Below are 15,379 nucleotides of genomic sequence, written 5' to 3' on the forward strand. Positions count from 1 at the left end.
AAATGAATGAATGAATGACCGAACATAATCATGTTGTGTAAGGGAGATCTTAGTGGGAAGGGGGCTGGTCCTGAGACTCTAGAGGTTCTTTTTCCCTCTGTGCCACCACCAACCAGCTAGTGTGAACAGCATAACCAAGAATCTTCAGATTTGGGAGGCAGGGGTATAAAATGGCCATAAAACCTAATAAAACAAAAAATTGATTTCACTGGGTTGCTAAAATTCTGAAACAGTTTCTAAATTAAACATGTTAGGATTAAAAATGACAAACAGATGAAAATTTTTATAGTTGATATAATAAAGTTTTTCAATTTGTTGAGTCTACATTAGGCTATGAATATATTCTGTCTTCAGAAGCAAACATGGTGAAAGCTAGCTGTCAAGGAAGAACCACTGAATTATCAATGAGAAAGAATAGAAATGCCTTGCCAAGTTCTACAGAAAATGCAATTATGTGAACATCTCATTCTTAGAATCTACTGTCTCACATGGAAATACAGAGAAATATAAAATGCCATACCAAAGAGGAACAATCCACATGTGTACAGGAAAACAGGAAGCTACTCAGATTCTGTCCTTAGTAATTACTAAATGCCTGTCACAGACTATAATTAAGTTTTGTTTTATATTTTAATGGAATTTAAAGCAGGCTGTTTCTTGGCCACTGATAGGCTAGTTTAGTTAAGTTTGACTTTCTTTTTCAATTATTGTACTATTTCTTTTTTTGCCCAATGACATCTTTACCAATAGGAATCTAAGGACATTACATTTGAAGAGCAAAACTGGAAAAAAAAGCCCCCAAATATCTAAGTTTATTGATTACATAATATAGAGTCTAAAATCAAGAAAGCTACTAGTATATTTAAGTTACATTAATTCATAGAGCAAATACCAGTAAATGAAAATGTGATTCCTAATTAAAGTACATGCTAGATAATGCAGTGTCCTGAGGAATTAAATCACAAACGTCACAATAGCACAGAGGTCCCCACTTTCGTCCTTCAATGAACAGTATGAAGTAGACACCCAAATCCCTTTACCAACAATGATGTTTATATAAGCCACTAGCTTCTCTCCAATCACATTGCCATTCAATCATATCTTCCCTGTGCACGTAAGATAACAATCTACTTTTTCACCTTCATTGGATTAGAAACTTCATATTGACTGGAACATTTGTTGAAAGAGTTTCACTGATTGCTTTTGCTTGTTTTAATAGTAAGCTCACGTTGGATTCACACATTGCCATTGATCAGAGAACTACCTTCTGCAATCACTTCTTTTAATTCATGTAAAATTTTTATCTTTTAAAAAATTATCATTTCACATTCTATTCCTTTCCATCACTAGCTTATCAGAAAGTGCTTGGCTTTCTTTTCACATTTGTTTTCATAAATAAAGTTGTCATTACTGCATTAACAGTTAAATGGTAAGGATTATAAATTTCCACAACCACACTAAGAAGCTGGCAGTCAAGATGCTCCTGCCTGCACCATGCTGTTTGATTGGCTCCCACCCATCAGGACTTGCAAAATCAAATATGTGGCCAAGCAAAGTCACAATTTTCTCTAGGACAAGGACCTTAGCAGTCAATTGTCCATAAGTAAAGCCAGGAAGATTAAATTATCAACAAGAGTAGGACATTCGGTAAAATGTACACAAACTCCCCCTCCCTCCCAAAAGTGACTGAAGTGTCAGTTAAGGAATCACATTTTAAACAAGGATAAAATAGATAGATGAGGACACACAAGAAGATGAGAGAGAATTTTTTTCGTAAGTTGTGGATGAAGGTGTGGCAATCTAGGCAGACCATAGGCAGCTACAACTTCTCAAGTTATAGACAGAGTATTTATCCACAACAACTTAGAAAAGGCACATGACTTGGATACATAAGTTCTAGAAAGTGTAAAGGTGAGTCTGACAACTGGAAACAGGGTGGAGGATTGAAAGTTTGTACAAAGCAATTGACCCATAGGCCTTCTCTGACTATCTCTCACCCCAACCCACCAGCAGGACACTGAGTGTTTATCCTCTGGAGAAATGAAACCCAAAAGTCCTCAAACTGAGGGTAAAAGGTGAGAGCAGAGTGAGGCACAGAGCTGAAAAAAGGGAAATTAAGTAAAAAATGTGTTTAATTGGTCTGTGTATCTAACTGGCACCAACAGAAAAAGATACAATCAAAGCTCATTATCAAGCAATTTCAGAACACCAGGGAGAGATGTAAGAACCTAATACTTTCCAGGGAGAAAGTATGATGAGGCACACAAATGATTGCAAATCTGAATGCAATCAGACTTTTCAGTAGCAATACTAGAAGCTCTAAAGAAAGTAAGCAATACATTCAAAATTCTGAGGGGAAAAAAAGCCTCATTATATACTCAACCAAAGTATATCAATCATGTGTGGGAGCAGAATAAAGACATTTTGAGAAAACTAAGAATTTGAAACTTATATTTCTAATGCATTCTTTCTTAGGAAACTAAAGGAGGAAGACAAGGAATCTATAATCAGTAAAGGTAAGAAGGAAAATGAATCCAACCCAGAACAGACTCTGATGAATTTACTACTTACAGAGGAGTAACAGAACTAATAAGACATATTGAAACACTAAGAGGCTAGCAACAGCAGGAAGCCATTACTTGCCTTAGAACTAAAAGCCGGGAATTCCCTGGAGGTCCAGTGGATAGGACTCCGCACTCTCACTGCCGAGGGCCCAGGTTCAATCCCTGGTCAGGGAACTAAGATCCCATAAGCCATGTGGCACAGCCAAAAACAAAAAAACAAAAAAACTAAAAGCCATTATTGCCCCTAGGATCATAAAGGCCAAATGTTATGGAAATCTACTGACAGCTAGAGCCATGAAAAAGTGCTTCTGCACAGAAGTTGTAGTTAGCTATTCCGAGAAATATGGGTTAAAGCAGGGAAGAAGTAGGGATGAATATTCAATCCTCATACTTTTCCATTGCCTGAACTCGATTGGGAACCATTAGCCAAGGCAGCTTGGAGGACGTATTCCCTAGGGGTCAGCCATCCAGGACATAGGGCAGGGAAGAAGAGGGTAGAGAACAGATGTGAAGGGAAACAGAGAACAACTAGCTTAGGACCTACAACAACAGGAGACGGGGGAAACGGAAGTCCTAAGATGACAGATGTTCAGCTGTGCTAAGGCAAGAAATGAGAGAGCCGAGAGAGGAAAGTTTCAAGGAAAAGGTTGAGGGAGGGAGATGTCAAGAAAATTAAATGGAATTGACAGATTTGCTGATGTGTTTGAGCATTTGGAAAATATTTTCCATATATAATTGACATCTTTTATGACTATAAATAACAGTTAAGGACAAAGACAACTAAACTAATAAAAAGCAGAGACAATCATAAAGTCCAGGAAAAACCAAAGGTTATACAAGAAAGGACACATAATCATGAACACTACTTGACTTCACCATGAATAATATTAATATTTACATATTAATATTTCAAAATGTGATATAGATTCTATATTGGGAGAATGAGATGAAGGTGGAGTTGGGGGAAGGTTGATGGAAGAAAGTTAAATCTTTGTCTACTATACACCTACTTAGTAGCAATGTCTAAAATAGTAACTTAGAGATAGCAATATAAAAAATTATTTAAGACATGTGGAGATAGATCCTAAAAGAGCTGAAAGTAGTAGTTACTTCTGAGAAATAGGATTAGAGGATGAGTATGAGTGAGGCAGGAGATTACTACTTTTGTTATTGTTACTATTGTGGCAGCTATTAGTAACTAGTTATATCTGAAATAGGTTTAATTATCAAAATTTTCTGATTTGGAAACTGAAGATAAGGATAGTTAAGCAATTTGGTCAACTAAATTCACACAGGTAAGGAGTGGCAGAGCCTAATTTGGGCATTCAACGTACTTTCTACCATAACATGGCCTCCTTTATACAGCAAACCACTGTTAGTTACCATGATCAGAGAATCAATAGCTACATGAAAAAATACACAACTTGTAAAACATAAAAGGCACTAGTGAACATCCAATGCTCTCCAAACTTTGAGTACTAACATATATTTCCGAATTAAACGCATGTGCACGCGCACACACACACGTAAGATGAGAACATCCTGGGCCAAAATTTCTCTCTAATTCTCTAGACATAGACAGTATGTGAATCTCCCTAAAACCAAATACAACAGCTTCTATTTCTTTGATATATTCTATAGCACCCTTGGATTGTATACTTTAATAGAAATACAAAATATTTAGCTTGGCTGGTTGATGTTCCAAAAGCTGATAAGAACACTATTTTCAACATTTATGGAGTCATATATTTCTTAAAGAATTTCCGCATTTATCCATCTCTTGCAGCTATGAACCAGTGAGGCAGCTAAGTATACCAAGGGCTATCTTAGTATCATGAAACTTAGTCATTGTGATTGGCTATTTAAAAATTATCCAAAAACCAGTTGTGGGTAACCAATTACTTTGCCAACTTTGATACAAGTGGGGGAATTTTTATTTGTTTTAAAAATATTTAGTAGTGAAAACTACATATACAATGTCTCATTTTATATGTTATGATTCAGCCAACCCATCATTAACAAGTGACCAAACATATCCATTGAAAACACACATACACTCTCTCTCACAAACACACACTGATAAACAACATGGGATGTAATAACCATAACCACGCTAAGCTTCTGATAGGATAAGAGGACAGGTTCCCTTAAGCATTCCAAAGCCATCACTAAATGCAGCACTGTGACAGCCACTCCATAATGTCATAATAATCTAATATTAGAGAACTGTACTTTTGGAGACAATTTGTTATAAAGCAATATAACAGCAGTTTTCCACAAGGAATAGCCAGTACCCCTTCAGTGTGAATTAAGCACTCAAATGCATTGTCTCTTCTGACTACTAGTATTTAGCAAATTACTGCTCCAGTGCTTTATGAGTAAGATGACCACATGCCACAGTTACATGCCTGTTTTACACCTATTGTCCTAGCAGAATTACTATTAACTCTAAAAAGTGTCTTGGTATGGACAATATACTCTATGGTCATCGCAATTTTAAGGGACTTCAGTAGTGGGAGTGGCTCAGAAAGTACGGCTGCCACCAGAAGCTCAGCTTTTGTCCCCCAGACACCCTTCTGACTATCCCTGTTCTTTTGTCATGTTCCATTGCATTGTCAGTGGCTACACTGGCAAGTCATCTGGATCATGTATTATTTGAACAGCTCTCAAGAGCTCTTAAAGAGTTGTTACTTTTCAGAGTGACTAATTTGAATCCTCCTTGGTCTCATGACCTGATTAATTAGAAAATGTGTAAATAATGTTGACAGATGATTTTATGTAGCCCATGAACTCAAATTCTCATTTTTTTACTAGCATTCTTTTTTAAATGGACACATTCGTTTTAGCAGAAGGGGTAAATGAGTAATGGTTAGAAGTTGTGAAAATACTTGCCAGTATAGATATTGGTCTCATGAAAATGTATTCAATCCAATGATTCATGTCTTAAGTTTATTTCAAAAAAACTCCACCCTGAATAAAATTATATAATATAGACTATTGATGTGAGGAGAGAAAGCAGTCTGCAAGGCTGTTGTGTGAGAGGGAAAGCCACCTACTTTGTTTGAAATATGGAAAGGATCCAACATGACTCAGATCATAGCCTAAATTCTCAAAGAGGTATTTTACTTATTTGTGTTTTGGAATCACTTTACTAGTAAAATAAAAAACAATTGCTTATAAATCATCTTAAGAGATTATGTAATATGTTATAAGGAGAAAGGGCTTTGGAGTGGGTTAGCTCTGAGTTTGAATGTCAGCTCTATTTACTAACTATGACCCTTACTCTCTTATTTAGTCTCCCTGGGTTTTGTTTTCTTTCACTGTATCATAGAACAGTAGGTAAGTAATTAAAATGCGTAAGAGGACTTAGAATTCGGTTTGTGTTCAGTAAAAGTATCTATTATTGTTACCATTGTTATTACTATTGCTTAAGACAATTTATGATTCTCTTAAAACACTGGTAAACAAGCCTGAGTCCTTAGGAAACTTCATTTTATTACATAAATTTCCTTGGTTCAGGAGAGATCATTAAGGATGATGGCAGAACTCTATATCGCCAGTATGTATGGTGATTAGGCTTATTTAATAAAATGCAATGCTAACTGGCCTTATAATACTCAATAAATAGGCAATTTCTTTTCTGATATATGCAAAATCAATTTTGATGCAGACGTTTTTCTATATATCAAGATAGGTACGGAAATTTTTTTCTAACCACCCAGCTGCTACAATGTTAAATAAATTAATTTTAATCCTAAATCAGAGATGCTATAGAGAAAAGGGTGATTTAATATGCAATCTCATTACATTTGACAGGCTTATTTATAAATGATTTGCCCCACATTTTGACAAGCATAGTTAATATGTTAATTAGCTTTGAAAAAGATGATGAAAGGGAGAGACTGACATGCTATCATTCTTTACACACCATGTTGGGGAGTGCTGGAATTGACACAAGGTGGTATCACTATATATTGTGCCCCCCCAAAAGCACCGTGATGATGAGATATTTATTAGCTACAGATAATTTAGTCACTATGCTAAAAATTAATCCCTTAAAATAATCCCAAGTGACCTTCTGCTTTAGAAAACAAATGCCATTCTAAACATATTTATGAGCTTCTATAAAGGAATATAAGGCTTATTAAGAGCAATGACCTCGACAGCTAGAGCAGAACTCCTTGACAAGGGAGGAACTACACAGATAAGCTCCTTTTCACATTTGCACTTCTCTTAATGTGGTTTTCAGTACTTGGTAAGCCTTTTTGGTTTAGAAGCTTAAAGATGATTTCCTATGCCTTGACTTTCAAAGAGTTATAAAATCCAAGAATTAAGGGAAGCTATACACGAGACAAAGTCCAATTTGATTCCTCTGCTTAAACCCTCCTTCACGGAGGCAGACAAAGGTGTCAAAAACTATCTTCCCTGATGAGTTCTCAAATCGCACACTATATTCATACATCACCACCGTGCTGGAGACCTAGAGCAGTAAATCATAACAGGGAGAGCTCTGACTTCCATCGCTTGCTGCCAATGTTAATGAATAAGTGTCTTCATTAATATTTTTATTGCCCGAAGCTATTTAAACAGAAAACTGGAAAGTGTAACACTGTGTAGGGATCATTAGTTTTTAGTTACTACCCTACTGCCCCAGGATGGTAAATTAACTGTAAAAATAGCCTGAAACCACTGCCACCTGCCTCCCTGCTATTGTCTATGGTTTAATATTTGCACTTCTCTTTGGTGCAGCTGAGCCATGACTCAATTATAGTCCCATTTCTAGATCTTTGAACACCCAGCATCAAGGTCACTAATTATGCAAAAATCATTGTCCTGTGAGCTTTTCTCTAACTGGAAAAATACATACATTTTACCTGACTTATAGGAAAATAAAATGGCTTTTAGAAAATGGCTTGGAATGAAATCAGATTCAGAGTGACAGGCATAGCATAGACATAACTCAGATTTTAGGGCTTAGAAATGAAGAGCCAATAAGCATGGGAAACTGCTCCAACATAACACATTTACTATTTGCTTTTGGCAAGGAATAATCTTGGCATGCAGACAAAAGGGCATTTGGGGTCTATTATTTTATATCAGTTTTCCTCCCTTCCACTTAAATAACCATCTTCTTCTTATGCTTCATTATGTCTCTGCTTAAAGCAAATTGGCAGAAAGCAACCAAGCCTTCTTCCGTAAGAGAATGGACACAAACAGGCACATACATGTCACAGAAAGGCTGGGGAGCAGGGGGAGCGGAGAGGCACAGACTGGAAGTCAAACACTATATATCACAAACAGACATATTAGCAAGTCCCAATCCATGTGGTCCTCTGTACTTTAAAGAGCACTTTCAAAGGTTTGGGAAAAATTAGCCACTAGTGTATAAAAAACAGCTTCTCCTCATTCTGAGGGTAGAGTCTTAACTGCCCTGCCAAGCAACTAAGACAAAACTGGCTCCAAGCCACAAATATTTCCAAACTATGTTCTATTAGCAGAGTCCTTAACTGACCTCACTGAAAAACAATCTAGAATTTCCATTCTCAAAAAATAGAGAAAAACACTCTATAACTCATACAGATCTACACCCCATAAAAACAAATATATCCACGTGTACACAAAATGTTGCATATATTTTCAGTGGCTTTACAGATGCCCAAATCCCATTCCTAAGGGTTTGCTGGAATCTAAATTAAGTAAATCTACGCTGTACCTTACATCACAAGGAACTTGATTGTTTTCTCTCCATAAAATGTTTGGATCAGGGCTTCCCTGATGGCACAGTGGTTAAGAATCCGCCTGCCAATGCAGGCGACATGGGTTCAAGCCCTGGTCTGGGAAGATCACATGCCACGGAGCAACTAAGCCCATGCACCACAACTACTGAGCCTGCGCTCTAGAGCCCGTGAGTCACAACTACTGAGCCCACGTGCCACAGCTACTGAAGCCTGTGCACCTAGAGCCTGTGCTCCGCAACAAGAGAAGCCACCGCAATGAGAAGCCTGCGCACCACAATGAAGAGTAGCCCCCGCTCGCTGCAACTAGAGAAAGCCCGCATGCAGCAACGAAGACCCAACGCAGACGAAAACAAAGGAAGGAAGGAAGGAAGGTAGGGAGGGAGGGAGGAAGGAAGAAAGGAAGAAAGAAAGTTTGGATAAAAAATATCAGGGAAGAAGCCAAGCCTCATCACAGCCTAATTTACTAAAAGTTCAAGATTATTTAGGGTAGAGCAGTGAAGTAAGTACAGGGCAAGAAGATAAATGACACATGCTGAAGCTTTATTGAGGTCATAAACATTACGCGAACACGTAGCTGAATTCTGTATGTAAGGCATCATCATTCATCGAAGATGATTCATGCTATCAAACAGCCATGTGCTATGTGAACTGTTCTACTCTGAACACAATTGTGAGTCTAGAAAAGGGATTTTTCTATTAATAAATGACATTTTCAACATTCACTATTAAGCCTTTCCTGATTGCTAAAAAGAAGGTTATTCCCTTATTTGATTTAGATCACACTAGACTGGAAACTCATCACAGTTTATCATTAATCATAATTACACATTAAACCTTGCCAGTCTTTGGGCCTCCTATAATAGATTTTTAAGTTTTGCTAAACCACTGTACAAAACTGTGACTCTATTGAAATTAAACTTACTCTGATACTTTTAAAAAGTAATCATTTTATTTCATTTTGGATAATTGGTACCAACAGTTTTCAGGGGTATACTGTACCAAATTTAGTACATTACAGTCACAGCAAAATTTTCAGACCACTTATCGGATTTCTGTTGTGAATTTAAACATGCTCCTACAACTTCCAACCCATACTGCTGTTTGGAGATATATACTTCCTTGTTATAAAATAAATCTACAAATTAAGACCCTTAGGGAGAAAAATCACCAAACTGACAGTTAGAAAAATGTCTCTGCCCCTGTCCATCAAGAACCATTACCAGACACCATCTGTAAGGGAGTCCCTGATTAGGGAACATTCCCAATTATGTTTTCAAAAACTCCAGTGGTATTGCCACACACAGGCCAACACTCCAGCACCATTAATCTTCATTCAGACTGTTAGGATGTTTGTCTAGGCTTGACCCAGACCAAGCACTACAGATAAATTAGCTAGAGTAAAGCTTCCATTTCTCACCACATGTCAAGGCAGGTGGAATATTCTGTCGAGCCCAGGAGGACATCTGGAGGTCTGTACCACAAGGTAACCACTTCATTGGAGTATGTGTGGCTAGGGACGGATTTTGCTCTTGCAAGACCTGTGGGTTACATGAAACATAAAGAAGTTTAATAGGCATTAATAAAACAAAGGAATTTAAATTTGAACGTTCACAGTTTTAAAAGGTCAAACGTGATATTATAATACAGAATCACAAATGCAATGTCAAGGTTACTAGAAAGGTTGGGGAAAGCATATTGTGGTCTACCTGTTTCAAATACATGTTAATAACCAATAAATCATTTATATTTCCTAATATAGCACCAAGAATCTAAAAAAAAATATCCCAGGAGAGTAAACAAACGATTCATAAACTATTTGATACTATGCAGAAGCTTAGAAATTTCCTGGACTTTCCAAAGAATGTCTCATGGTACTTTAGTTCTGAGAGTTACAAATAAGTGTGATAAGGAAAAGTCCCAAGGTCAAATACCTTTGAGAAAAGATGGTTTAGAAAGTAAAACAGGTTTCCATACTGTGGGACTTCTCACTGCCCTTAATTTTTCTAATGTGTACGGTGAATCTGAAAGATGAAAATATGACTCTTTTCTCAAAGGGTTTTTCCAAAACTTCTTTTGGTTTCAGGGTTCTGTCAAACACTCACTAAGAAATGCTTATTCAGGAGGTTCATTTGAAAACCACATAAATAAATAATTATAAAGGAATAGTTAAATAAATCTGGTATGTGGAAATGATGATATACCATATAATAAATTAAATTGTTTTCTAAGAATGTTTAAAAATTGGGAAAGTGGTCACAATAAAATGTTAAGTGATAAATTACACGCAGTTTGACCTCACAACCATAAATATTTATGCACTGAAAAAAGACTGGTGGAAAATATATTTGAATAACCTTAGTGGTTAGTTCTGGAATACAAGATTATCTGGTTTTTTAATTTAATAAGTTTTTCTGAGTTTTTCCCAAGTTTTCTACAATGAATACATAATTCCTTCAAAAAACACAAAACCTATAGATGTTATTTTTTTAAGAGAAAAAAATCTGTGCGATAGCTTTCTATCTGGGTATGTCCATTAAGGAGAAGTGTAAAGTATTATTTATCACTGTAATGCTCAAAGCGAATAAACATTTTTACAGTGAACCTACCATATTTATTTTAATGTTTTGATTATTTAAATTTGTATGTAGTACTTAGGAACATAACTTTTCTCATTTTATTAAACACTTGGTATTCCCTTTACTGTATTATATGTAAATGTTAAAATTAATAGAGCACCTGGTGAGAAGATGAATTTCTAATTAGTTCAACTATGGTTACAGTAACTAATTTTTCCTACCATGCAGTTTTTATAACAACACAATGGCATATTATAAATTGACTAATGTTTATAAGTATTCTATATTAAAATGTACAGATTATTCACACACAAACATACCTACACATGTATTGTCCCTAACTTTTCTGCACATGAATAGAATAATTATTTCTGATAACAGATTTCCATAATAACCTCTACTCCTTTTCTCTGCAAGGTTTTATCCTACCTCAAATAAGGCAAAACTGAACAACAGATAAAACAGTCAGGGTGGTAAAGTGTTTCCAGAGTTTAGTGATCCCATCAAAAAGTTTAGTTCCTCAAATGAGCATGTTTCTATACAGACTAAAGAGCTAATAAGCACAAGTCCTGAAGTAGGTTCTGACTTGTTCCATATGCTGTTGTCAAGGCAAATGGGATGCCAAAAACATTCAGGCTGGATTCCCTTGGTTTTGCCAAGGCCCCGTTGACAGAAAGCTAGGCCAGAGGGATAGGAGAATTTAAGAATCTGAGATTTTCTTTGACAGCTCAGAAGACCAGACTGGTTATAGAAAATTGTGATACCTCCAGTTTTAAAGGGAGAACCAGACCTCAAAATTACCTAGAAATAGTATAAATCTAAATAATGATATGTGATTTCAGGTCAGTTATGCCCACTCTGAATATAAGTTTGTAAAACTGATTAAATATTTATGAAAAATACAAATAGAAAAAGCTCTTCATCTACATTATTTTTCTCCATCTCTTGTTTCAGTCAAGGACTGCCCAAACTCCATTCACATGGGTCACACAACTTCCCAAATCAACACTGAAAATGAGTTTTCAATATCTAACTCTTCAATGTGTTAAGACAGTTTCTTAAAGTGGTTTGCATATAAATGTGTCATATTGAAGCATGTTATTATATCTTTAAGATACATTCTTCTGTGTCACTTGAGAAAAACTCTTTCACATCTCACTTTAATAGAGTCAATTAAAACATATTCTTGTGGAGAGTGTCCTGTATATTGTTAAACAAAAGGTTTTAACCCTAAAAATATTTATGTTCAGTTAAAAAGATAAATAAATCCCAAAACTTTTCAGGGAGGGAGCACATTATTAAAACAATGACTCAAAAGAAAAAAAAGTACACCCTGAAGTAGAAATATACAACTGCATTTTTAAATAAATATATTTAGTAAAGATATTGCTATTTATTTATACAGTTCATGCATCAAAACACGCTTACTATGCAAAATTTATTAAACTGCATCCTCTGGCTGAAGGAAAACTGTAGGACAGGATTAATTAGCACAGCATGTGTGAAAGCTTTCTTTCTCTGTTCCTTGTCAGTTGCTATGGTAACACTATAGGAAGAGAGCTACAATACCTTCTAAAAAGGATGAAGTTCATGGGTTATTATCAAAACTTCTTATATTAATGTTCAGTTTGAATTAAGAGTCAAAAAGCAAAGTGAAATGCTAACTAGATGAGTATAGGTTATTTATACACTGCTGCTTTGGCTGAGTGTGTACATATGAAAGGGTGCATGTTCCTTTGGGCACCTAAAATGGCTTGCCTAACGATTCAGAGTATCCAACTTGAAGATGTTACCACTTCTAAGGAAAGACCCTAAGAGCGGAGTAAAAAATCCTATCATTCAAGCCCTCTTGCCAATTATTCAAAGTTGGACAACCTTGATTCTAGCTAGCATAGTAGAATCTTAGATTTCCAGAAGAGTTAAGAAGCTTTACAGATAAGCTCTTACCCAAGGAAAGAATTCCCTTTCATATCTCTATAAGATGGTCTAACTTCTGCTGCCACCCTGAGCCTGGTTCTACCCTCTGGCAGGGACACAAAGTAAATCATGTGACAGTTCTTCCAACATTTGCCTTCAGAAGACCAGCCCTTCGGCACCAACCAATGGAGATTCTTCAGACCTTATCTTAAAAGTTCTCTCAGGGGCTTCCCTGGTGGCGCAGTGGTTGGGAGTCTGCCTGCCAGTGCAGGGGACGCGGGTTCGGGCCCTGGTCTGGGAGGATCCCACATGCCGCAGGGCGACTAGGCCCGTTGAGCCACTATTGCTGAGCCTGCGCGTCTGGAGCCTGTGCTCCGCAACAAGAGAGGCCGCGGCAGTGAGAGGCCCGCGCACCGCGATGAGGGGTGGCCCCCGCTTGCCACAACTGGAGAAAGCCCTCACACAGAAATGAAGACCCAACACAGCCATAAAAATAAATAAAAAATAAATAAATTTAAAAAAAAAAAAAAAAAAAAAGTTCTCTCAGCTGCAATGGATACAGTTGACCACTCCCATTCTTTTAAATTTACTCCCTTGACTTCTCAGTTATGCTAGAGATAATAGGAGTGACTTGGTCTGCTTCTGGAATCTTCCTCTATCTGCCCCATTGCTGGACTTGTCTAGAGTTATATATTTAAACCACTGCTTTCTTTTTTTTTTATTTAAAAAAAATTTTTTTTTTAAATTAATTTATTTATTTACTTATGGCTGTGTTGGGTCTTCGTTTCTGTGCGAGGGCTTTCTCTAGTTGTGGCAAGTGGGGGCCACTCTTCATCGCGGTGCGCGGGCCTCTCACTATAGTGGCCTCTCTTGTTGCAGAGCACAGGCTCCAGACGTGCAGGCTCAGCGGTTGTGGCTCACGGGCCCAGTTGCTCCGCGGCATGTGGGATCTTCCCAGACCAGGGCTCGAACCCGTGTCCCCTGCATTGGCAGGCAGATTCTCAACCACTGCGCCACCAGGGAAGCCCTAAACCACTGCTTTCTAAATGTATTCACTCTGTGGGTAACTGTGGCTAATGCTGTGTTTTAACTGTCATCCCTAGGCGACTTCTCTTAAGATTTTATTTCCAGCTCATACTTGTCTGTGGGCTTCAGATCTGGGTCTACCCAATTCCTCACTAGACATAGGGATTGAGGATGTCCTACAGGCACTAAACTGGACCCCAACCACAAGTCTCTATGGCCAATTGCATCGTTAATACAGGAAATATGCTGTGAGTCCAGGGTCAAATGCAATTTACCAGTAAACTGTTTTAGGTTCCCCAAACAGTAAAAGTTCTTTTAGCTGTACACTCATGTTCATTAGATTTCTATTCTATGCACATCTAATTATTCTTTCAAATTCTAATGCATCCTTTTTGCAGGTAGTAACATTGGTTGGAGACTTGAGTTATCCCTCTGACGCCATGGAGAAAATTGCTAAAACTAGCATTGGGGCTCAAGAATACTAATTCCCATGTCTTTGCTTTGACTAAGGAATTGAGGAAGAACTGGCAACACTGATTTGTTTCTTTTGAATTAAGTGGAATAATGGCAAAAGGTAGATGGACTTGCGAAAGCCAACTAAAATACAATATAAAGGAACATCTCTCACCACTTCAGTCTTTCCAGAGGATGTGCCACTGTTCTGTGCTTGTCAGTGGTTTTGTATTTTATATTAGAGCAACTCCCACACGTCTCTCTCACCTTACTTCATTCCCCAAACTGAATGATCAGAAAGAGTGTCTTCCTCTTAATCACAAAATCAATATTTCTAGGAAAGGGGCTCCTTTCTTCACAACTTGATTCCACACAGACATGACATACTTGGGTAACAGTTTACCATTAGGCTGTCAGGCTGAAAAGGGGAAGACTTCTCTATTCCGTGAGCTAGTCCACGGAGTAAGGGCAGAGGAAGGCTTTTATATTTCTTTCCCATTCCACAGTCCTGAGAACTGGCCTGGAATTTATTTTAAATAGACATTTTTAATGGTGTCCTCTCCCTCCTAGAGGGTTTACATTAAGTATCTGATGATGCGCTAAAGCTATTTTTTAAAATTCATTATTGCTGCTCTTACAGTGTATCAATAAACAACCATCAATCAAAACAAAACAAAAAAGCATTTTCTTCTGGTGTTGCCCAGAGTTTTGGCTTTAACCTTTTGCCTCTGCACTTGACAAGTTTTCCTGGAGGATCTGATTTACTCCCATGTGTTCAGTTACTATCTGTCTGCTGAAGATCCCAAATATGTATCTCTACTATCAACCTTCCCCTAAAACTTTAGATTTCTAAATAAAAAATGTCAACTTAGATCCTCCATATGTATTTTTAAGATTTTTATTGTCCCCAATTCTCCAACCGTTACTACCCCCTCCAGTGTTCTATAACTCACCACTAAACATCACCACCCATCCATTCACCAAAGCCAGAAGTCTTGTTTCGTTATAGGCTCCTTTTGAAACAGGAGGGAAGGGGGCAGGGCACAACCTTTAAAAGGATGACATAGCCCGAGGACACGACATAAACTGACTAGAACCAAGTAGG

General features: G+C 37.3%; 1 protein-coding gene across 4 annotated transcripts in view; it reads right to left on the bottom strand.

Moving 5' to 3' along the window:
* The window catches only part of CDK14 (cyclin dependent kinase 14), a 563,146-nt gene that overhangs the window by 217,433 nt on the left and 330,334 nt on the right, over positions 1-15,379 (bottom strand). For all 4 annotated transcript variants that reach the window (XM_082471983.1, XM_082471984.1, XM_082471986.1 and 1 more), the window contains one exon: positions 9,720-9,840. In XM_082471983.1, coding sequence (XP_082328109.1) covers positions 9,720-9,840 — 121 coding nt within the window. The remainder of the gene's footprint in view (positions 1-9,719; positions 9,841-15,379) is intronic.

Source organism: Balaenoptera physalus (genome assembly GCF_965194825.1).
Source record: "Balaenoptera physalus genome assembly, chromosome: 8".
Lineage (NCBI taxonomy): Eukaryota > Metazoa > Chordata > Mammalia > Artiodactyla > Balaenopteridae > Balaenoptera > Balaenoptera physalus.